Genomic DNA, 25,354 nt, shown 5'->3' with positions numbered 1-25,354 from the left:
TAATTTGATCCTTTGAAAATTTGCACATACAGGCCTACTAAATGTTATTTATAATTCCATATGCACAAAATCTGTTGGGTATGGATAGGTTATTTGGCCATTAAGTTTGGCCTCTGCCAGGTAAGAGTAAACATCTCGTTCATTAAGCTACTGGACTGAGGCCAGGCTATTTGTCTTCTGTGACAGTTTTCCCACTGGTTAAGGCAGGTGGTTCAGCTACCCTTACACAGCACATCTGCAAGTGAGATGTTATGTGATACACTGTAGTACAGTACAGTGAGAGAACATCTGTTTTTCCATAAAGCTTTTTTTGTTTTTTTCTAGTGATCAGTGTTGTAACATACTGTTATAAAACACCTTTTAAAATGAGACCTTATTGTCTTATCTTGATAAACTTAAAGGCCAGTGTCAGGCAGGAATATTTGGTGAACCAGTTATGTAACTCATAGTGATTTATACAGTAGCAGAACTGGTTATTTACAACATCCTCTGGGTTGTTACCACAAACCTTCTTGTTGAAGTTGTACTTTAACCACAGTAACAGTAGAGAAGTGCTAGTTCATTTTTGGATAAATGTTCAGTATGTTCTGTTCTCGTGTTCTTGTTTTGTCATTGCCCAGAAAAAAAAAGCTACAGTTTATTGAACACTGCAGACCTTATGTAGCCCCGCCCCTTTTCAGCGCTGCGCTCATTGTGTTCTGTCTTCCGATTGCATTTCCACAGCATGAAGCATTTAACATCTTACAATTTTATTTTATGAACCACTCGTTTTAAAGACTTCCTGGTCTCCTGACATTTGTTATGTCATCCTCTTCAAACATTACAATTCTCATGATAATATTTGTTTACTCTACAATAAGTAAATCCACTTCACCAGCTAATTACTCTTCGACAGCAATGCTATAAAAAGGTACAGAGCTGCTGCAAAAACGGAAGTTCAAAGACAAAATTCTAAAGATGGCTGGGTACTTGTTTCTCTGGTGCATGAGTTCATTAGGTGCTGCCCCATTGGAAATAAATAAATAAATATTTTAGGCTATAATGAGTTTACTGCAAAATTTAGATGGTAAAACAATTCATGAAACAGGTGATTTTACAAAATATTTTGTAAAAAAAATCGGAAACTTTTCCAGAGCACACAATTCAACTTTTGGGTCAAATGCATAATGTAGTTTACACTTCCATCACTATGTCACAGACAGTGATATTTTATTGTGTTCGCTTTAACTAAGAGCTATAACAAATAAATATATTTAAAAAAATTTCATCAAATTATTTTAATATTCTAATTAGTAAACTACATGTTTGAAACCAACAATACCACTTCAAAAAAAAAAATGCCATTCAAATATTGGGTCTTTTATTTTTTTTTGAGTGAAGTCTTTTGCTTTTTCTATTGTAATGTTTTTTTTAAAATGTAATTTTTTTCCTGTGTTAGCAAAGCTGAATATTAATCCAGTCTTAAGTGTCACATTATCCTTCAGAAATCATTCTTATATACAGTTTTGGTGCTCAAGAAACATTTATTATTATTATCAATGTTCAAAAGAATTGTGCTGCTTGGAAACCGTGAAACTTGCAGTATTTCTTTTTTTTTAATGAATAGAAAGTTCAGAAGAACAGCATTTGTTTAAAATAATTCTATTACAAAAATCATATAAAAACTTTTTCAAAACAATGTAAAAGTCTTTATTGTCACTTTTTTATCAATTTAATGCATCCTCGCTAAAAATAAGTATTCATTTCTCACAAAAACAAAAATCTTTAAGTGGACAATCTGTTTGATTGGAAAAACCTTACCAACAACTTCCCAGTGTGACAACTAGCCCCGGTGCCCCTTGTAACACAAATATCCAGTTAGTAAATTTATGTCTATCTCATGTCCACCCGTTTCCCCTTCTCTTTCACTTCTCTCTCTCATTCTCTTTCTGTCTGCGCTTACACTAACACAGAAAATGCGAGTGAAAATAGAGTGATACATATTTGTACATCACACAGGGAATGTTTTAGGCATGACTTTAGCCACATCCAAACAGGGCAAACCAGTTGTCCCAACCAGCGCATCATTTTAAACATGGCGTTATGTGTGCGAATCTCTAATTTTATCAGGTGATTTTCTTTATCTATTTATGCTGTTGGAAGCAGACACACATGACTCTGGCCCAGGGAAATCTGCATCCAATGTGGAATTTTAAAATGGAGATGACGTCAATAAAGCCATTACATTTTTCCATTAAACTCATACTCCATCCTGCTAGCCAGTACTGAGTCTACCTGCTATAAACGCATATGCTTCAACCTTCACCAACTAGTTCAAATAAACCTCTTTCAAATGCGTTTGAGCAGAACGGCTCTTAAAGATTCTTCATCATCTTGTCTGTCACTGTTAGGGGTCTACTTGAATTGTAATGTTATGGCTGGCTGTCGTAAGCGTGTATGTGATTTGGTGACTCAAATGCATTAGCTGCTCTGTCACACCACTTCCCTTCAGTGGGGGAAACGGCTCTCTCTGATTATTTACATGATATCTCACTCTAAAGCGTCACAGTGCCACTGGTGGGTGCTATTAATAATAAAATAATATGCGACAGTGTACATAGGTTTTTTGTTAGGGTTAGTTAACTAGCAAATGTTAGGAATTTAAATGGATTCTTACAGTTATATTTTGTGAGATTGAATGTTTCATTTAGTCTAGAATATCAAGTAAAAACACGAGTGCTTGTTGTCTGGAGAGGAGATGTTTGTGGAATTGTTGTTAGTGGAAACCTGGCAGTGGCGGAAATGAGTAATTTGACAGATGCAGCATCTGGACGGGAGGGAGGAGAGAGCTGAGCCATGGGCTTATGTAAGATGAAGCTAATCCTTAGTGATTGGGATTATATAAAGTCTACATTCAAAGTGTATTTTATTCTCTCTCTCTCTCTCTCTCTCTCTCTCTCTCTCTCTCTCTCTCTCTCTCTCTCTCTCTCTCTCTCTCTCTCTCTCTCTCTCTCTCTCTCTCTCTCTCTCTCTCTGTCGCATCTGCTATTTCTCTCACCTCCTCTCCTCCTGCACTCTTTTTTATGACTTGGATACAAGAAATAAATTATCGACAAGAGATATTCATAATAAGAAAGAATACAACAGGTTTTACATATAAATGTTGATGTTTTTCCCGTTTTTATTCACCTGTTTAATCATAATACTGCTCAATAGTTGGTGGATTCTGAGATTGATTTAAGATTACTTGATTACATGCATTAATTTATGTGCCATGAGGGGGCGATAGTCTTCATAAAGCTGACGACATGACCTTTCATGCTGTGAAATGTGATCAAGTCTTTTAGTGCCGTTGAGAGTAACATCTCGTGGGTGATTCATAAAAGCAACATATTACATAAGAATCTATACTGGCATCTGCCCACTATGCATCTGTATGGTAGCAGATGGTTTTATGAACAGATTATTGACAGAACAGCAATTGCTCCTAGTTTCAGCGTATACACATTGGGGGCCAAAATATGGGATTTCAAAATTAATTTAAGTCTGGAAATGAACAGGACGCCAGAGTATTTTTGAAAACCTTTTGAAACATTTATAATAAAGAAACATTATAACATTAAATGAAGAATACATATTTCTTATTCTACACTTTGTCAGTCAATAATTAAAGATCCATATAAAGTTAACAGAGGATAATACAGAACATTTACAATCAGTTTTGCGTGTATTAATGTCCTCCTGTGGTGAAAATCAAGTTGTAAATTTTATTTATGTCTATGTGGTATGTTTAATATGCTTTAAGACAAACCATGTGCAAATTCATGAATCATCACCATTTCTGAGTATTTTCTCTAGGTAACATATCATGAAAATCTGACTTTTTCCATGTTTAAGTGCTATAATTGGTTCCCCGCTGCATCTATCATCCCAGAAAACGTGAAACCATGTTTTGGTAAGCATTTCTCTGCAAACATGTAAAAAAAATAAGGCGATCAGATTTCTCTCCCCTTCCTGACGTAAGAAGGGGATCTTATTATAATATTACCACCCCTTAACCTGCATGTTTCCACACACTGCGCCGCCATTTGGTTTCGCAAGCGAAAACAGTGTTACCAGTTCTAACGCAATGGCAAAAGTTCGAGCAAAGCATGCAAACTGTTCTGTCGTTGCTGCACAGACGAGCACAGAACGCTATTTAGAGTCCCAACCTCAGATGAGACGAGAGCAGTGGATTCATTTTATTTTCAACAGAAATCCCCCCCAAAAAACGAGAAATCAATGTAACTCCACAACAACTACATAAATGTATCATCTAACCATTCAGAAACGTCCAGGTGCGTCTAAAAGTTGCAATTTCTTCCTGAGTCTCTCTGTAAGGCTGCACTCCACTACCAGTTATTTCTGAGATTTTGGATGAGATTATTCGAGTGTTTTGTTATTGTATCTGAAGCTCGTGTAAAGGATCGGCCGTCTTCTGAACGGAGGTGGGGAGCAGCAGCTCATTTGTATTTAAAGGGACACACACAAAAACTGAGCGTTTCTGCTCACACCCAAAAAGGGGCAAATTTGTCAAACTATAATAATTGATCTGGGGGTATTTTGAGCTGAAATTTCACAGACACATTCTGGGGACACCATAGATTTATATTACATTTTTGATCAGGTTTTTACAATTTTATTTTTACAGAAACAGTACTTATATGTATAATTACAGTGTAACAAAGACACCTTAAAAAAGTGTAACCAAAGCTTTTCTATTTTAGTATATTTTAAAATTAAAAATGTTTGCTTATGATGGCAAAGCTGAATTTTCAGTGTCACATGATCCTTCAGAAATAATTCTAATATGCTGATTTGTGTGCTTAAACATTTCTTATGTTGAAAACGTATTTGTTTTGTAAAAACCACGAATGACTGGAAGAATAGAACTTTTTTTTTTAAATAGAAATCTTTTGTAACATAAATGCCACCATTTGAGAGTTCTGTAGTTTAATTTTCATGGACTTTTAGTTTGTTTCTCTATAATTACCTGTTTCCTTTGTTCTAGTTTTCCACCAGTCGTTAGTTGTCATGGACATCCATTCAATCATCATACCTGTTCATTTAGTCATCATTCATCACTGTGCTTTTAAGTTCCTCTTTGTTCTCAGTTGAGTTGTCCAGTATTGTCTTTTAGAGCTGTGTATCACCAATAATGTCACGATACGATACGCATTACGATACTAAAGCCACGATCCGATACGTATCACGATATGGATCCAATTGGAATTTAAATTTTCATTTGAGCAGAGTTTAGTAACAGTAATATCTTTATTGAATAAACAGTGTTATAACAGTTGTGATAACTGAAAAACTATTAAGTTTTTGTCATTTAAAAACAATGAGAGTTAAATTAAATAAGTGTTGGAATGTGCACCAAACACAGTAATTTCTTTACATTATGTTGAAATCATTTTAAACAAATAAATACAATAGAATAAAGATAGCCTACCAATAAAGATAAAAGTTTTTGAATAGGTCTAGCACTAGTATTAAGAACTTAATAAAGTAATTAAATGCAAAATAACATTGGGTAGTATTTTAATTCTGACTAAATTAAATATATTGAGCATAAATTCAGATTCCTTATAATTAAAGCTATCTTTTGTTGTTTCGACAACAATATTAATGACAGACACATATGGCTGCTGTCACTTTAAGAACTAGTGCACGGATCCTGTTTTCATTATACTGTCACATCACATGCATTTTATGCTTATTTAAGACATAACCGACTGTGTTGGATACTCACCAAGACCGACATTTTTTACATCATTTTGCTTGTTTCTGGCTGTAAAAGCGATATATTCCGTGAAAAAGAACTTTTGTTACTCACAGGCTGTTTGTGAGGCGGCTTTACTCTATGTGAGCATGCAGAGAAAACCATCTCTCAGAGAGCGTGCGAGTACTGAATAGTTTAAAATCGCTTGAATGTTTAGCGTGGTAAGACTTAATAAGATGAAAAAAAGCTAATGGTAAACTTAAGTGACAATGCAATGCTCGCCCGAATATGCAAGTGAATATTCCGTCATGTCCCAACTCCTAAAAGCGAGAGTGTAGTATCGCCGCCTTCAGCGTGTTTGATGCTTGCCATGAGCAACCCATTTTGAGAGACCGAAGACGCGGCACAGCTGGACACTCAATCAATGTTTGAGGGAATTTCCCGCATTATAAGTGGGAGACCTGCGGGAATGATTAGAATAATGCATAATACTCGCAATCCCGTGCTGAAATTCGAGCTCTGAATTGGCTACATTCAAAAGCACAACAGTATCGATAAAGCAGTTGCTGTATCGATACGCGCATCTTCAGGAGTTCATGACGATGTATCGTCGTATCGATATTCTGAGCACAGCCCTATTGTCTTTCCTACGCTGTAACGTTGCCATTCGCCTGTTAATCATCTCTGGAGTTTTTTTTATTTAATAAATCTTTTGTTTTGGAAAATCTTTTGGCTCTTCGTCATCATCATCATCATCATCTGGACTAAATTGTGACACAATCATCGTCCAGCACTGAGTTGTCTTCGTCCCCACCATCTCTGTCCATCACAGACCCTGCTTCCACACCCAGTCTTCCTCATCTGCACGCTCCACCGAAGCCAGTCATTCCCTTGCCTCCACTGACTCCCTTCAGCCCATCAGCTCCGTGCCCCCTCGGCTCCACTGGGCTCTCTCCTCCTACCGGCTCCACCTTGTCAGTCATTGCCCCATCATCGCCACAGACTTCCGGGCTGTCTGCTGCGCTCAATCCCTCCACTCCCATGGGTCAGTCGGCCTCCTCCATCCCTGAGGTTCCTCCGCGATCCTCACTCACATAGGCGTTGCCTCAGTCCTCTGGCCCGCTGACTCCGCCTTGGTCTCCCATTCCTTCAGCATCTCCGGGTCTCTAGGTCCAACGGACTCCGTCTGGGCCTTTACATCTCTAGGCATCATTCCTGTTAGTTGGGCTCAAAGGACCACATTGGCTCCTCCATGGGTCGATGTCTCCTGGGTCGGCTGTCCGTTCCTCCCTGGATCCTATCACCATCAACTTCTCCATGGGTCCCCCCTTCGTCAACTCCTCTATGGGTCCTTCCACCATCCTCTCCTCCATGGTTCCTACCATCCTCTCCTCCATGGTTCCTCCCATCCTCTCCTCCATGGTTCCTCCCATCCTCTCCTCCATGGTTCCTCCAATCCTCTCCTCCATGGTTCCTCCCATCATCTCCTCCATGGCTCCTCCCATCATCTCCTCCATGGTTCCTCCCATCATCATCATGGTTCCTCCCATCATCTCCTCCATGGTTCCTCCCATCATCTCCTCCATGGTTCCTCCTCCCATCATCTCCTCCATGGTTCCTCCCTTCATCTCCTCCATGGTTCCTCCCATCATCTCCTCCATGGCTTCTTCCGCCTTCTGTTCCGCCTTGGTTCCTTCCATCTGACCCTCTATGGATTTCCAGCGCCTCGCCGGTCACTCGTCCGCCTCCTGAACCTACACCCTTCTTCCCTCAAGCCATCCATCACGCCGCGAGCAAGGGCCTTCCCGGGAGGGGGGCGTTTTGTTTTGAGAAACAACAATTTATATAAATTTGAAAAATGCAAAATAGTAGCATTTTCCCCTAATGGTATTAGATTTTTGGACAAACATGACAAAAAAATACTGAAAAATAGTTTCCAGTTTTCTGTCTGTTGTGCATGATTAAACCTTTAAAATCAAATATCCCAGAGTCCCTGGAAACCAGATTTTATTAATCCCTTTGGAGGTTTAAGCTCTGTTATCCTGCTGCTAACATACACTCTCCATGATCTCTTTATGTGATCTCTCACTCTCTCCCTCCCTTTGGTGCATAACCGTTATTTTCCTCTCCGCAGTAGGAGCTGATAGCCCCCTCATTACGCACGGCAGGGGAACATCAACATGCTTTTTCCTTGCAGAGATTAACATGCAGAGCTGTCCATAAGCAATCAACTGAGCTGGTGTTGGCAGTCCACTACATGACCACTCGTTCCCCTCCCTTTATCTTCTTTCTTGTCTTCTCTTCCCTTCTCGTACCTCCTCAGTGTGTATTTGTTGTTCTGTGTAACACAGTACTGCTCTACTAACCCAATTTGGCATAATCTTAGTGCTGTGCTGTAATGCACAGTGGGAGTGTTTGTGTAAGTGCTGTCTGGATCACTGTGGGTGTGTGTCTGTGCACTCGTGTGTGCCTATTACGTAAATGCGATCATCATCTCTTGTAAGCCTGTCAGCCAGAAATAGACTGATGGAAAAATACAAAAGAAATAGTGGTGTGAAGGATGTGAAAGAGAGAAAGAGGAAAATGGACTGGAAAGGCGATTAAATATAATGTGAAACTACCTGAAAACGTAATATTCTCCACTTCCTGATGCCTTTAAAGTCAGCATGAAACGGAAGTTGTGGTAGACATTTTTCTTCCCTATTGTGAAGTATATCCGTGTGAAATGGCTTCTCGAGTTGGAAAAATGTTGGGACATGATTTTGTCCATGGGGAATTGATTGGATTGTCAGATTGGTTGTGGTTTGCTATTGCTGTGATATCATGTGAGTGACAGGTTGTCCCGCCCTTGTGCCAATAAACGCGTCATCAGAGAGGAGAAGAGATAATGCTGCAAGAGGGAGGGGAAGTTACTTTGATTAAAGATTACAATTTAAAAAAAATGAGATGCATGGATAAATAATTTATTATGAACACTGCAATGTTCCATAAAAAAGACCACAACATCTGCTTTGGCAACAACAACAGACAACAGAGGTTACTTTGTTGACATATAAACTCCACATTTTGCTTTAGTTACTTCTTTATAGTTCAGTGGCCTGTTGCACGAAGCCAGCTGAACAAACTCTGAGTTTCAGTGTAGGTTTAGTGTTGACAAATCCAGATAAATCCAACTTTGTTTAGATCCGGTTCAGCGGACTCACAAAGTTCGGTAAAAAATGTCTCTGTCATTTCAGGTTTGATCCAGAGTTTGCGCTTAACTCTGAAGCGTGTGCACCTGAAAGTGTGACAGCCAATCACACGAAACTAGTGATCGACCGATATTGATTTTTTATAACCGATACCGATACAGATTATTTGCATGTGTATGTGCCCGATAACCGATATGCAGAACCGATATTTATTTACTGTTATACTTCTGTTTTTGGCACAATTATTACAACACAAATGAACTGAACAAACCATTTTATTTATAACAATCACTCCCTCCTTGCATACAAAAAAACCTTGATATTTATACACAAATAAATATAGGGGTCTGAGTCCAAAAAATAAAGTGCACTGTTACTAAGTGTCTTTGTTTAAAAATAAAAGCTTTGATGAGGTAAAAAATAAAGCACAAAAACTATTCTAACATATTTGGATACGTTTATTTGTTTTCATAAATGGTAAACTAATCAGATTACAATAAAAACATTTATATTATTGCATTATATAATTTATATCTAAATTATACATATAATTTATAAGCATCAGCAGCAACAATGTTAACAATAGGCAAAATAAATGTTAAAAGTCTAATGTTTTCATATGGAAAAAATAATTGACAGGGGAGTCATATCACCTTTGCAGAAATGTAATTCATTTTAAACAGTTTTAGAAGGTTTATGTGCCGTTTAATAGGTTTAAACTAAGAGTGAGGAATAGCCTAATTCACTGGGTAATATTAATTCACTGCATAATATTAGCTGGAATAGCCTATAACATCAGGAAAGTAACAAACAAAACAGCATATACATCATTGCATTTTCCAACTAGTATGTTATTAATTATTATTAATATTTTTGTCGGTCACTACACGAAACATGGAGAGCGTCAGTTTGATTCACTTCTCGCAGGAGAGAGATTTACTTCTCTTCTGAAGGGTTAAGAGATCCTTTTTAAAATTTATCATGAAATTAAAAGCGTTTACAAGGCATTAATAAACACTGCTGCTTCAGCAAAAGTTTGAGAAGGCAGCTGAAAGAAAATATCTGACTATATAAGCATTATATATACTGTAATGTATAATATATAATTATTATATACTATATCATAATTATATGAATATATTATATGAATTAAAAAATATGAATACATGAATTCATACAATATAAATATGATAAATAATTAGCAGTAAAAGATGGGCAATTTTGTCTCTTAAGTTTTTTTTAAATATAAACTGCAGCTGGAGATACAGGGGGAGTGGCTTTGTTGCATCAGATTCATGTCACTTTGCTTACAGCTGATTGGTCCAATTTGGGTTTGCGAGCTCTAACTCAGAATAAATCCACACTCCAGAGCAGGTTAGCCGTGTAGCGTAAGTTGCCATGGCGATGTTCGCCGTTAAAGACCAATCCACCTTCTTGTGCCTGAAAAAACAGAGTTTGCTCAAACTAATCTCGAACTTACCTGGGTAGCAACTGAAACCAGCCCGCATGGCTCCATAAATGATTATTTCAGTCTGTCATTCATTTGTTAAATGACAGACACATATATGGACTGTGCACTGTAACGAGGTGATATCTGACAAAACCACATATAGACGTTCACAGTTTTATCAACAATTTAGATTTTAAATTGTCTCAGTTTTTGTCACATTTGTGACCATTTAGTTGCCCTATAAATTGTGCTAGTGTGCTCGGTGCAGTACAAATCCGTTTCTTATTTTATTAAATTAGAAATAATCCTTTAAATAATTCATAATAAATTCAACTTGTATATAATAGCAAATTACATTTTTTGATATCAGTAATCTAAGTAAATAATTATTCCGCAAAGTAAGGAAGTTCATCAGCCTAGCCTTTGTTTACACTTTCCAGACAAAGTAGAAACTTGGCACATTTAATATATGTGCAGTTACAGTTATATCTTTATCTGCATTTAACATCGCCTTCAACATGGCGCATCCAATCAGATTCCAGAGTCTGTAATATTTGTTTTATAACTTTTCTTTGATGCTGCATCAATTTAGTTTGACGTTGATTGATTCAGGGCTTTATGATGTTTGCGCCCCAGGGAGTGTGCAGAGCTAGAGCTGTGTGAGTGTAAAGCCATCATGGATATCAGTGCGATCTTCAAACCTGAGAATTTTGAAGAGAGAATATCTGTCACCAGTGTAACTGACACTTTGCTGATGCCAACACAGTTAAGAGGTTTAAAGCCATAGTTCATCCAAAAATGAAAATTCTGTCATCATTTACTCACCCTTAAGTTGTTCCAAACCTGTATGAATTTTTTTCTTCTTCTGCTGAACACAAAAGAAGATATTTTGAAGAATGTGTAGCCAAACAGTTGATGGGGCCTCACTGACTTACAAAGTATGGAAAAAACAACACAGTCAGACACTCTTTAAAATATCTTCTTTTGTGTTCAGCCGTTGAACTATCCCATTATGAAGTACTGGAATAGTCGAACTGAGTGCAAAAGAGTATGGAGAGGAGTGGAATGAGTGATTTGTGACAACTGTATGGTCTGCATTCCAGTTTTATCACATTGTCTAAAAGACCATGTTTGAGAAAAACCGGTCCTGTGAGCATTAGCATCCATTTGAACCCTTTGACCCTTGCAATACCCATAGTGTTGTACTGAGTCATATTAAAAAAAAAAATCAAAGTAGCATTTAAAGTTGGCCCGCAAACAAACAGAATTAGATGGGGATAATTTTTTCTTCTTGTGGTTTTTATTTTTTCAGAATAGGAGAATATAGACTACTATAACAACTATAGTGTTGTATGAGATGTGTTAATTTGCAGAAATGCTCGCTTAATAAATAACAAATGTCATGAATACTACATGCTAATAATTATATAAAAATTAGAAGAAGGTTGGGTAACACTTTATTTTAGAGTCCTTGTTACTATAACTATAACTTTTGCCTAATTACATGCAACTAAACCAAACCTAATCCTGCCCTAAGCATATAGTAAGCATATAGTTGATTAATAATACTCAGTACTTAAATGTATAATTACACTGTAACAAGGACACCTTAAAATAGTGTTAGTGTTTTAGAAATAATTTGCTCAACACTGATGTCACTGCTTTCAAATCCCCATTTACATATTTTGATCTCATTTGTTTTCTTTAGTTCCAGATATATATATATATATATATATATATATATATATATATATATATATATATATATATATATATATATATATATGCTCGCCACAAATAGCATTTAAGTCCAACTCCAAACTTTTGAACAGTATATATTTAATGCTGTTTGTGGCGAGCAGGACGAGGCAAAGGGCCGTGAGAGAACGGCGTGAGGCCGGTGGCGTGATTACTGATGAGCGACACTTGTGCGACACACCGGTCTCGCATCTCTCACGGAGGCGCTTCGGAAACATAAAAGGAGGAGCGACGAGCAGGTGTCGCTCGGCCTCGTCCTGCTCTCCACACTGTTCTTTTGAACTTCAAAGAAATATTAAGTAGAACCACTGTTTTCAACACTGATGAAAATAAGAAATGTTTCTTGGGCACCAAATCAGCATACTAGAATGATTTGTGTAGGATCATTTGACATTGACAACTGGAGTAATAATAGTGAAAATTCAGCTTCACCATCACAGGAATATATGAACCGACACCATAATTTTGAACAGTAGTTTATCTATATATATACAGTCATGGTCAGAATTAATGGCACCCCTGGTAAATATGATCAAAACTGGCTGTAAAAAATAAATCTGCATTGTTTATCCTTTTGATCTTTCCTTCAAAATTTTTTCAAAATTCTAACCTTTCATTGATGTAAAAAATTGAAAGTGGGGGGGAAATCACGTTATTAAATAAATGTTTTTCTCCAAAACACGTTGGCTACAATTATTGGGACCACTATAATTTTTTTACGAGTAAAATGTCTGAAGTATATTCCCATTAATATTTACATTTTTTAGCACACCAGGGTGACTAGGAACATGACGTTGTCCAGCCATGACTTCTTGTTTAACAGGAGTTTAAATATGAGGAAACACAAATGTCAAATCCCCTTAATCATCCATCACAATGTAAAAAAGTAAAACCAAAGAATATAGTTCTGATGTGCATTGAAAGATTGTTGACCATCACAAAATGGAACGTGGCTGTAAGAAAATAGCTAAAGAATTGAAAATCCCCATTTTGACCATCAGGGCAATAATTAAGAAGTTCCAATCAACTAAAGATGTTATGAATCTGACAGGAAGAGGACGTGTGTCTATATTGCCTTAATGCACAGTGAGGAGGAAAGTTTGAGTGGCCAACAACTCTTCAAGGATAACAGATGGAGAATTGCAGAGATTAGTTGAGTCTTGGGGGTCAGAAAGCCAAAAAAAAAAAAAAAAAACCTACATCACCTCATGTTGTTTGGGAGGGTTTCAAGAAAAATCTTCCTCGCTCATCCAATAACAAACTAAAAAACAAAACAAATTCAGTTGTCAGACACGACTGGAACTTCAAGTGGCACAGGCTCCTGTGGTCAGATGAAACTTAAAAAAAGAGCTTTTTGGCAGTGAACACGCTAGATGGGTTTGGTGCACACAAGGATAAAGAGTACCCCATGTGTACAATTTAATATACTGCTGGATCTTTAATGTTGTGGGCATATTTTTCTGCTGGAGGTCCTGGACTTCTTGTTCAGATACATGGCATTGTGGATTCTATCAAATATCAACAGATAAATCAAAACCTGAGGCCTTCTGCTAGAAATCTTGAGCCGTGGTTGGATCTTCCATCAAGACAACGATCCAAAACAAACATCAAAACAACACAAAAATGTGTTACGGAGCACAAAATGAAGCTTCTGCCATGACCATCCCAGTTCCCAGACCTGATGAGTGGAGTGAACTGAAGAGAAGAAGCACCAACATGGATCTGGGATTCTGAAGGATCTGGAGAGATTCTGTATGAAGGAATGGTCTCTGATCTCCGGTCAGGTGTTCTCCAAACTCATCAGGCATTATAGGAGAAGACTCAGAGCTGTTATCTTGTCTAAAGGAGATTGCAAAAAGTATTTAATTAGGGCTGCAACAACGAATCGATTAAATCGATTAAAATCGATTATTAAAATAGTTGGCAACGAATTTCATTATCGATTCGTTGTGTCGCGCGACTATCAATAAGTCGCGGAGATGTTTGAGTATAAAAAAAGTGTTCAGCGCGGAGCAGAGCTATGAGGCGCCGGACTGGACGCTGCGCGCGAGAGAGGTGTGTGTCAGCGCGCGAGCGTCAGTGTGCGAAAGATACCGAGTGTGTTTGCGCGCGAGAGAGACAGAGTGTGTCAGCGCGCGAGCGACAGTGTGCAAAAGATACCGAGTGTGTTTGCGCGCGAGAGAGACAGAGTGTGTCAGCGCGCGAGCAACAGTGTGCAAAAGATACCGTGTGTGTCTGCGCGCGAGAGAGACCGAGTGTGTCCGAGCATTAGTAAATTGGTACATAGGAGTGTAATTATTAAGAGGCATGGAAGTTCGATAAATGGACAACAATAAATAAAACCAATTAAATTTTTACAACTGAATTAGCAGACTGTGATTTCAATCAGATAGACAGAAGATGAAAACACTTTCTTGTCTGTTCCAAGTACCACTACAAGAGGAATATTTTTTCCACAATTTGCAGCACTGAATTTTTCATTCTAAATGACTCCGAGAAACTTCACTATATGCTCCGAATGGATGAGCTGCAAAATAGGCCTTACACAACATATGAGGTGGTCAATCCATTGTATTTATATTTTATATACATTGTATTTATAATTAATATTAGGATAGACTAGAGATATTATCTTCTGTTGTAATTATTATTGTTGCTATTATTACCTATTATCCGACTGCACGAGACTTGTCTTTTGTGTGCATGTGCTTGTCAAATAATGTCAAACATTTTGTTAGATTACAACATATTTGACAAAAAACAAAACAACACACAGGTCTGTGAGTGTGTGCTCCTGTGAGTCTGTGCGTCTGTGAGTGTGTGCGTCTGTGAGTGTGTGCGTCTGTGAGTGTGTGCGTTTGTGAGTGTGTGCGTTTGTGAGTGTGTGAGAGTTTGTGAGTGTGTGAGAGTTTGTGAGTGTGTGCATCTGTGAGTGTGAGAGTCTGTGAGTTTGAGTGTGTGTGTCTGTGAGTGTGAGAGTCTGTGAGTGTGAGAGTCTGTGAGTGTGAGAGTCTGTGAGTGTGAGAGTCTGTGAGTGTGAGAGTCTGTGAGTGTGAGAGTCTGTGAGTGTGAGAGTCTGTGAGTGTGTGCGTCTGTGAGTGTGAGAGTTTGTGAATGTGTGCGTCTGAGTGTGAGAGTTTGTGAGTGTGTGCGTCTGTGAGTGTGAGACTTTGTGAGTGTGTGCGTCTGTGAGTGTAGTGTAGAGAACAAGTTCTGACGTTCAAACAAATCATTTTAAATCAAACAAATCATTTTAAAATCAAATTATTTATTGTTCTAACAGCTCAGGTCCCTTTTAACAAAAATATACATCTTTTTGTTCACTATTTTAAAAAAGCCTATATTTTTGGCAGATGTAAAGCATACATGTGTGTATGTTTTTTGTGTTAGTCCATTTTTTTATTATTATTATTACTTTAACAGCTCAGGGATGTTCAAGGAGTGACCTGTTTGTGCACTTTCTGAAGATCTTTTGCACTGTGAATTTGTCCTGTCAGTTCTGTTTTTGAATAAAGGGTTGGAAATTAATGCTTTTTTTCCTTCTGTTTTTTTTATCCTATTAATCGAAAAAATAATCGACAGATTAATCGATTATTAAAATAATTATTTTAATATTATATTAAAATTTTAGTAGTGTGGTTTGGGTGTCCTAAAGTGTTAGTAGAGTATTAAAGTACTAAAATAAACATTCACGAGTGTACCTTACTTCTCACCGCTGATTCCTGATGGTTTAGAGGACAATTACACCGAGTCGCACACTGTCGTTTCAAAGAATAGTACACCGGCGAGCAGATGGAATAATGCCTCGTCCATTTGGGAAGGCTCGCGTGGTCAGCGGAGGCTTGCGCTGCGGAGGCAGGCTAAAGTAAACAAACCTAGCAGGGCAACAGATTAGGTGTCCCTAAAGGACAGTAGTTCCGAATTACATTAATTAATTTGCACGCGAGGTTTATTTATTTTTATACCGTGTATTCTCCGTGTTAATTCATACACCGAACCGTGACGCCCGTACCGATTCGGTTCAATAGGAATACATGTACCGTTCCACCCCTAATATATATATATATATATATATATATATATATAATGCAAGTATTCATTTTATACAAATATTTTGTCAGTTTATTCATTTATACATTGTTAAGCAGCTTAGGTTGTCGATGTATAATTTCAGCGTATGAGGGAGAAGGTTTTGGGATTTGTGGTGTTTGTTCAGGAAATGAATCTTTGTGGATCATGTTTTTGATTGAAGAACCTTCCTATCTTGGATTTTGTGCTTTGAGCACTATAAATACTTCATCAGTTGGGGGGTGTGGGGATGGGGGGGGGGTGTACTAACATCCCTAACTAACCCCCAACACGGTCAGCTCACCTGAAGAATGATATCTGTGTCCATTTAAAGTGCAACTCCATCCTCTCATGAAGCCATTCACCTCTGCATAACTCAAAATCACATAAGTACCAAATTTGGCTTTGATAAAATCAGTGAATAAAGTAATCAGACCCAAGGGTTTGAGCTGAAGAGACCATATTTTTGTTTCACTACAACATCAGTAAAGCAGTCATCATCAATGCTAACACTTTATTAATTGTGTAAGGGTATAGCTGATGATTTGTTAGCATTGTTAAACGACTGTGTAAACAAGCTTTATTACACACATTATTGGATGTTGTCGCTCCTCTCAGTGTCCGGTTTAAATGGGATTGAGAAAATCACCAAATGAGTAGTTTACCTCAATCCTGAGGCAGTTTCTGTGTCATTCAGGTCTGACTAATCTCTCAAAAAGATTGAAAGCACACATATTCTTTCCTAAAAGCTATCCTAAAAATGTAATAACCCAATATGCCCTGCATCCCGCCAACTGACACACATTTTGAATCCCAGGGGGTTGTGTTCTCCCAGCTGGTGTGCAGGTGTTATATTTTAGAATAATTAATTATGCAGTGAGGACTATATGATGAGGTCTCAGGTGAAATATGTGTATGTATGTATGTATAGGTGTGTTTGTATGTGTGTGTGTGTGTATATATATATATATCCTATACACACACAAATTGACCACACGCACACACCAACTACAGGTGCTGGTCATATAATTAGAATATCATCAAAAAGTTGATTTATTTCAGTAATTCCATTCAAAAAGTGAAATTTGGATATTATATTCATTCATTACACACAGACTGATATATTTCAAATGTTTATTTCATTTAATTGTGATGATTAAAATTGACAACTTCAGTGAAAATCCCAAATTCAGTATCTCCGAAAATTACAATATTACTTAAGACCAATACAAAAAAATGATTTTTTTAGAAATGTTGGCCAACTGAAAAGTATAAACATGAAAAGTATGAGCATGTACAGTACTCAATACTTAGTTGGGGCTTCTTTTGCCTGAATTACTGCAGTAATGCGGCGTGGCATGGAGTCGATCAGTCTGTGGCACTGACAAAACTGACAAAGGTCATTGCTAAAGAGGCTGGCTTTTCACAGAGTTCTGTGTCCAAGCACATTAATAGAGAGGCGAAGGGAAGAAAAAGATGTGGTAGAAAAAAAAGTGTACAAGCAATAGGGATAACCGCACCCTGGAGAGGATTGTGAAACAAAACCCATTCAAAAATGTGGGGGAGATTACCAAAGAGTGGACTGCAGCTGGAGTCAGTGCTTCAAGAACCACATACGCACAGACGTATGCAAGACATGGGTTTCAGCTGTAGCATTCCTTGTCAAGCCACTCTTGGAACAAGACACAGCGTCAGAAGCGTCTCGCCTGGGCTAAAGACAAAAAGGACTGGACTGCTGCTGAGTGGTCCAAAGTTATGTTCTCGGATGAAAGTCAATTTTGCATTTCCTTTGGAAATCAAGGTCCCAGAGTCTGGAGCAGGGGTCGGCAACCTGGCACGCGGAGGGTTAATCGCTGGCACGCAAGCAAGCGCGAGAGGGGTGTATGTATTTCATTCAAATAAAGTAGCCTACCTCCCACCTATATACAGATCTACATATTGATGTAATAATTCCTTGTAGTAACAACTTGTTTTATTAAGTTAGGAGTTATTAATATTATTAAAGTGTGAGTATTAAACTGCACAAGTCAATGAAAGCGTGCAGCTCTAACAAACCATTGGTCAGAGTGGTCGCGCTGACCACTGCGCATCAGCGCAAACAACTTATCCAACTGACACCTTAAAGCTCGTTCCGCTGTAAATAGTTAATGCTATAAATTTCAACCAAGTGTATAGAGTCCCTATTAAACATTCCATAAATATTAAAATGACTGTGATGCATGTGGAAACTCCGTTCATGCGTACCTGATCACTTCATGTTTTTTCTCTGATTGGAAAGCAATCCAATCGTGAGACAAATGCCCTCTGATTGAGAGCACACTTTTACATATTCCAGATGAAAATGAACAAAATGCATATATGCACTATATATGCTTGTTGAAGTCACAAATGTAAATTTTACTCCTCCCAAATTGGTAAAAAAAAACAAAAAAACATGTGAGTGTTATAACGGCTCCCGGTTTATGGATATGATAGCGCTGCTGCAACACGCATCTCTTCAGCAAGCCGAGTTATGGCACAGTGATGAACTCGGAAACTTAAAAATGGCACTTTATGACAAATAGGTTGCCGACCCCTGGTCTGGAGGAAGAGAGGAGAGGCACAGAATCCATGTTGCTTGAAGTCCAGTGTAAAGTTTCCACAGTCAGTGATGGTTTGGGGTGCCATTTCATCTGCTGGTGTTGGTCCACTGCGTTTTCTGAGGTCAAAGGTCAATGCAGCCGGCTACCAGGAAGTTTTAGGGCACTTCATGCTTTCTGCTGCTGATCAACTTTATGGAGATGCAGATTTCATTTTCCAACAGGGCTTGGCACCTGCACACAGTGCCAAAGCTACCAGTACCTGGTTTAAGGACCATGGTATCCCTGTTCTTAATTGGCCAGCAAACTCGCCTGACCTTAACCCTATAGAAAATCTATGGGGTATTGTGAAGATGAAGATGCGATACACCAGACCCAACAATGCAGAAGAGCTGAAGGCCACTATCAGAGCAACCTGGGCCCTCATAACACCTGAGCAGTGCCACATACTGATCGACTGCATCCCATGCCGCATTGCTGCAATAATTCAGGCAAAAGAAGCCCCAAGTAAGTATTGAGTGCTGTACATGCTCATACTTTTAATGATCATACTTTTCAGTTGGCCAACATTTCTAAAAATCCTTTTTTGTTTTGGTCTTAAGTAATAATCTAATTTTCTGAGATGCTGAATTTGGGATTTTCACAGCTGTCAGTTTTAATCATCACAATTAAATGAAATAAACATTTGAAATATATCAGTCTGTGTGTAATGAATGAATATAATATCCAAATTTCACTTTTTGAACGGAATTACTGAAATCAACTTTTTGATGATATTCTAATTATATGACCAGTAACTGTATAAGAAAGATAAATACAATATAGTTTGACAGACAGACATGATGCACCACAGGTTTTTATCAATCTGAACGGCAAAAATACTCACTGCAAGTAAATTTTACAGGATATGACTACGAGTCGTCCGTCTGATCTTTGCTTTCCATACTGTTTTAGTGTTATTGCGGTCTAATTCTCTTCAGCCATTTTTTTTTTTCATGCACATCCAAAAAAACATGCTCTCTGTTTGTAGGAGCCAAACTCAGCATGGAATGAGAATTACAAGGAAATTTCAATATGAACAGACAGAAACAAAGAGACTCAGGGGTAGGCTGTTTGAGACCGAGACCAAGGAGTTAAACCAATTAGAAATGGATGGAAAGAACAACGACTGGAGATTCGCTGTCATTTTGCTGCTGAGTATAATCAGATATTTTTTGAATAAAAGGATACAAAGCGGGCTTGTTTTTTCATGCCTCTTCAGTTTCATTTCATAAATAGATTGATAAATAAAGGTTTGCAGTCAGATTCACTCTTTTCATCATTCTGATTTTCAGCTGGAGAGGAATAATGAATGTGCCTGCTCAAAAGCCGTAAGCCAGAACATTTGTTCTGGTCCAGCTGAAAATAACACATGAAAAAGAAAAGAGAAAGCTCTTCTCATCAGTTTAATGAATATGCTGGTTTAAGTATCAAGTCATTATAATCTCCTCCCTAAGATCCTACAGTCATTTTACAAACAATACACATTTTTATACTGCTACTTGAGGTTTTCAACATTATCACTTTCACATCCGTGATAATATGCATTCTTAAAAAATTAGCTTAAATCTAACATATGAAAGTGCACATCATTTACCACCTTAATATGTCTTCTATGGTTGTCAAGATTTCCGGTACTTCTGCACCAATTCTGTACTGAAAATGCTGAAATTTTAAAGTGTGACGATAGCAGCATTTCTGCATTACCGGTAATAGAGTACTAGGTATATTCGGTACCCACTGATAGGCTGCTGCTTTCAAATGCTCCTGTGTGTATCTCTGTAAGGGCTCTATGAAGAGTGTCAAATGTTTCTTTTTATAGCGTGTTTTTGAAGCGTTGAGCATTGAAGCCAATCACAGACATCTGTTGAGCATGTCATTTTCAGCGCAATGTCCAATCAGAGATGTTTGTTACACCGTGTCTACACCGGACGCAAGCGGCGTGATGTGACGCGTCAAAAGCAAATAGAACCAATATAATCAGTAATGCTGTCTACACTAGATGTTGTGTGACACTACAAATTCCCGACTGTAAACTGATGCCCCATTCTATTTCTTACGTTCTTCAGGCGCTCGCGCTACTTCTGACACGAAAACAGTCGCTTCGACGCATCTAGTGTAGACAGCCCCAAGCTGCCCGTAATAACGGTCACATCCGGTGTAAATGAGGTGTTTGTCAAAATCCGCTTTTGTTCAGTGCGCACTTTATAGTGTATGTCCACTACAGTGGCAAAACTCGGAACAGTGCTGCTGACAACACTAAAATGCCTCCGCTTTGGAGCGTGTCTGAAGCGAGTATCTGTTTAATCTTTTTTTTTTTCTCAACACACTGGTAATAATCATCACATATACGAGCGATTACAGTTGGAAAGGAGCAAGCTTTGTTTCTGAATGCCCTAAGTTAAGATATGCTGTCAATTTTATAAACTTTTGTTAACCCATTCAGTATAATCACAGTGAAAGCATCTAAACTGCAATATTTAACATACATATGATATAACATCTGCACAGCCCTAATGTGTAAACGCACTAAATCCAGCATCCAAAACTGGCACAATCTATATATATTTTGGTAACACTTAACACAAATGGCACTTTTCCATTACCAGTACCAGCTCGACTCGGCTCGCTTTTCGCTCCGTTTTCCATTACAGATAGCACCTCCACAATAGTACCTGGTCGTCATAGCGACGCCACAGGAAACTGCCGTGACGTAATCTTCTACGCGACACACACCCGCTACCCACACACACACAGAACAATGGAGGAAGTCAAGTGTATGCTGTTTTGATCCTCGGGATGTGGCTGTTTCTCACAGCAAGAAGACAACTTTAAACTATTTAAAAATGGCGGGGTTATTCAGGATACTCCGTCTGGCGCGTGCAATGATGACGCAGTGAATAGTGACGATTCTCTCTGACCAATCAGCAGTCTGCGGTGTTTTCACGTCACATTTTAATATCGCCTCAGCTCGCGCAGAACCTCGCCGGATGTAATGCGTACCCGAAAGCTGGTACAGGTAGAACTTTTACACAGTGGAAAACCAAACAAAGGCGTGTCGAGTCGAGCTGGTACGGTGTAGTGGAAAAGCACCGTAAGGTTAATTTGTTAACATTAGTTAATGTATTAAAGGTGCTCTAAGCGATGTCAGGTGACATCACTTCTTGTTGACGTTTAAAGTATTGTCAAACAAAACGAAGGCTAGCTAGACCCTCCCTCCTCCTCATCCGCGCACTAACCCCCCAAACCGCACCCCAAACCCTTCTTATCGGTTATTGGCAGGAACAGTTTATGTTTCGTGGTGTGGGTAAGCCCAGTTTGTTTTTGTTGCCGTTTTTGGAGCCTGGGGTGTCTGCAGAGACCGTGTTTTTTTACATTGTGTTCAGGGGACAGGCAGCTAGCGGATAGTGAGGATATGTTTGTTGTATGTGACAAAAAAAATGTTGGTCTAAAAAACGCGTGACATCGCTTTAAGCACCTTTAACTAACATGAACTAACCATAAGCAATACATTTGTTACTGTATTTGTTCATCTTTGTTACGTTAGTTAATAAAAAAACAGCTATTCATTGTTTGTTCATCTTAGTTCACAGTGCATTAACTAAAGTTAACAAGATATTAATGAAGTATTACTAAGTGTTGAAATTAACATTAACAAAGATTAATAAATGCTTTGAAAGAGCTGTTCATGATTATTTCATGCTAATGTAGTTAACTAATGAACCTTATAGTAAAGTGTTACCTATATTTTTAAATGCTCAAGAAAGACGTCACTACCTGAACCCCACATTGAATGGCTGCCGCCCGCTTTTTCCGCTTGATTTTTGCATAAAGTCGGGAACTGCATAAAGTCCCATTCACACTGCCAGTGCCACACAGTTACAAAGCGTCATGATCCCATTCATTTTCAATGGAGAGCTGGTGGCACAAGCGACAGTGACTGTTGGCGACAGAATGGAGTCACATGACAAAAGTGCAGAAAATGTTCATGCAAATGAGCTCACAACTTTTTCTCTGGTCCGCTGTCAATCCCACAATTCATTGCGCGAGCGTTAAGCTTGCTATGCTTCACAGCAATGGACACATGCACTTTTAGACTTCTGAACGCTTGTGAATTTTCATTATTACCAACAAAGTATATACACCATTTAAGTGTAGACAGCTTTTTTGATTATAGCGGGAGATTTCGATGGAATGTAGATCTCTGAGCAGGCGCTGAACATAGTCTAAGTGATTGACAGCTTCAGTGATTATAAAGGGAGTGCTCTTTGCAAGTTTTCTGTTTATAACGTCATATACAGTTTGAATAAAAGTTTTGTTTTTCATGCTACTCAGTACACTGCAAAGTTTCTGGATTTTCAACTGATTGGCTGTGATATATTAACAATAGCAACAGACAGGACAAAACGGTTAACAAAAATGTTAAAATAGATGTGCATTAAGTCTTAAAGTGTAAATGCAAACTTATAGACCTGCCACTTGTTCTGTGTTTCTTTGTCCTTCTTTAAAAATTATATTTATTTAACATTCGAAGGCTACATGCTTATGCTGTTTACATGTATTATTTACTTATAATTATTATCATCATAAATTAAACTAATTGAATTAATATTTTTAATTTCAAATAGTTCAATAAAATGGTAAAATTGTTCCAACAGTTTGGTACTGAAATTTGTATGAGAACTGTAAAATTTTACTGGTATTGGGACAGTGACAACCCTGATGTCTTTCATAGGGGACATTTTTTTTTTTATTAGTTGACTCATTTTCCGTGTGCTGAGAGTTGGACATGAACTCTTTTATTACTGAGTCTAATTTACAAGCAGATGGAAATTCATTTGGCACCAATTACTGGTTAATGCTTTGTTGATTGGCAGTTGCCATTTACCACTTGTATCTCGTTTCGACAGTATCACTAGTCATGACAGATTGTATTTCGCTCAGATGAACACTTTACATCACAATAGAGCTGGCTGTAGTACAATAGCCCTGATTAAAGGGAGTGGATGGATTAATGGTGATTGACTGCACTGGCCTGAGTTGCCCTGAATGTAAAAGCATAAGCCTGTGATGACTTGGGATTACAGAGTGCCTTCAGGTCTCTTCCAAACAATCTCATAAACATGAATGTGTACTTCATGCACTATATATGTACTATATTTTATTATTATATTTTCCAATATATTTACCAGGATGTTTAATTGACTAATGTTTGCCATTTTGAGATTATTGGCTGGTGACTAGTCACCCTGCTCTCTAGATATTGAGCTTTATAGCTATATATATATATATATATATATATATATATATATATACAGTGGTGTGAATAAGTTAGGCCCCCCATGCTAAAGTTGCCTAAAAAGAGGAATAAAAAATCATCTTTTGGAAATTGATCTTAATGGCTTAATTGGAAAAATGAGGAAAAATCCAACCTTTAAGGACACCAATTTTCTTTGTGTATGAATAATGTATCATAAATAAATAAATGTTCTTCCTTAAAATACAGGGTGCATAAGTCATTGCCCCCCTATGTTAAATTCCCATAGAGGTAGGCAGATTTTTATTTTTAAAGGCCAGTTATTTCATGGATCCAGGATACTATGCATCCTGATAAAGTTCCCTTGGGCTTTGGAATTAAAATATCCCCACATCATCACACACCCTTCACCATATCTAGAGATTGGCATGGTTTTATTTCAGTTAGCCTAATAGCTGGTTTGATTTGCATTGAAAGATGATCTTATGGAAAGTGCCCCATGCCAATCTCTAGATATGGTGAAGGGTATGTGATGATGTGGGGATATTTTAATTCCAAAGGCCAAGGGAACTTTATCAGGATGCATAGTATCCTGGATCCATGAAATAACTGGCCTTTAAAAATAAAAATCTGCCTACCTCTATGGGAATTTAACATAGGGGGTGCAATGACTTATGCACCCTGTATTTTAAGGAAGAACATTTATTTATTTATGATACATTATTCATACACAAAGAAAATTGGTGTCCTTAAAGGTTGGATTTTTCCTCATTTTTCCAATTAAGCCATTAAGATCAATTTCCAAAAGATGATTTTTTATTCCTCTTTTTAGGCAACTTTAGCATGGGGGGCCTAACTTATTCACACCACTGTATATAAAGCTTTTCAAGGCTAAATGTTTCTAATGGTATCTAAATCAAAGTGAAATTATTCTAAAATCGCAATTTTTTTTTGTTTGTCAACAAGGCTGTGTAAACTATTTTACAAGCCCCGTTTAATAATCATTTTATTTCTTGTCTTTTTCAGATGTGTCCTCAGCAAAGAAAACACACACGTGTAAGTATAGTTTTCATGTAAGGGTAAATTCCTATGGCCACAGATGTTTCTGTAACATTTTCTATTTGTATGCGAGACCAAATGCTCAGGGAAGCTGTTACAAAAAAATTTAAGTGAGGAGACACCAAATTTCTCGAGCGTTCAAGAAACGGAGAATGTTGACACACACTTTGACATCCATCTCACTTCGGTTTAATCAGATTTTTTTGGTTA

At 37.9% G+C, this 25,354-nt stretch overlaps 1 protein-coding gene across 1 annotated transcript in view; it reads left to right on the top strand.

The window, feature by feature from the left end:
• The window catches only part of rorab (RAR-related orphan receptor A, paralog b), a 60,910-nt gene that overhangs the window by 13,244 nt on the left and 22,312 nt on the right, over positions 1-25,354 (top strand). Inside the window, exon 2 of the mRNA XM_077228548.1 lies at positions 25,112-25,141. Within this exon, the coding sequence (XP_077084663.1) occupies positions 25,112-25,141 (30 nt within the window). The remainder of the gene's footprint in view (positions 1-25,111; positions 25,142-25,354) is intronic.

This window comes from Siphateles boraxobius, unplaced genomic scaffold (genome assembly GCF_051911475.1).
Source record: "Siphateles boraxobius isolate OS27281-9 unplaced genomic scaffold, OSU_SipBor_1 130, whole genome shotgun sequence".
NCBI classification, from domain to species: Eukaryota; Metazoa; Chordata; class Actinopteri; order Cypriniformes; family Leuciscidae; genus Siphateles; species Siphateles boraxobius.
This window is presented reverse-complemented; position numbering and strand designations above follow the sequence as displayed.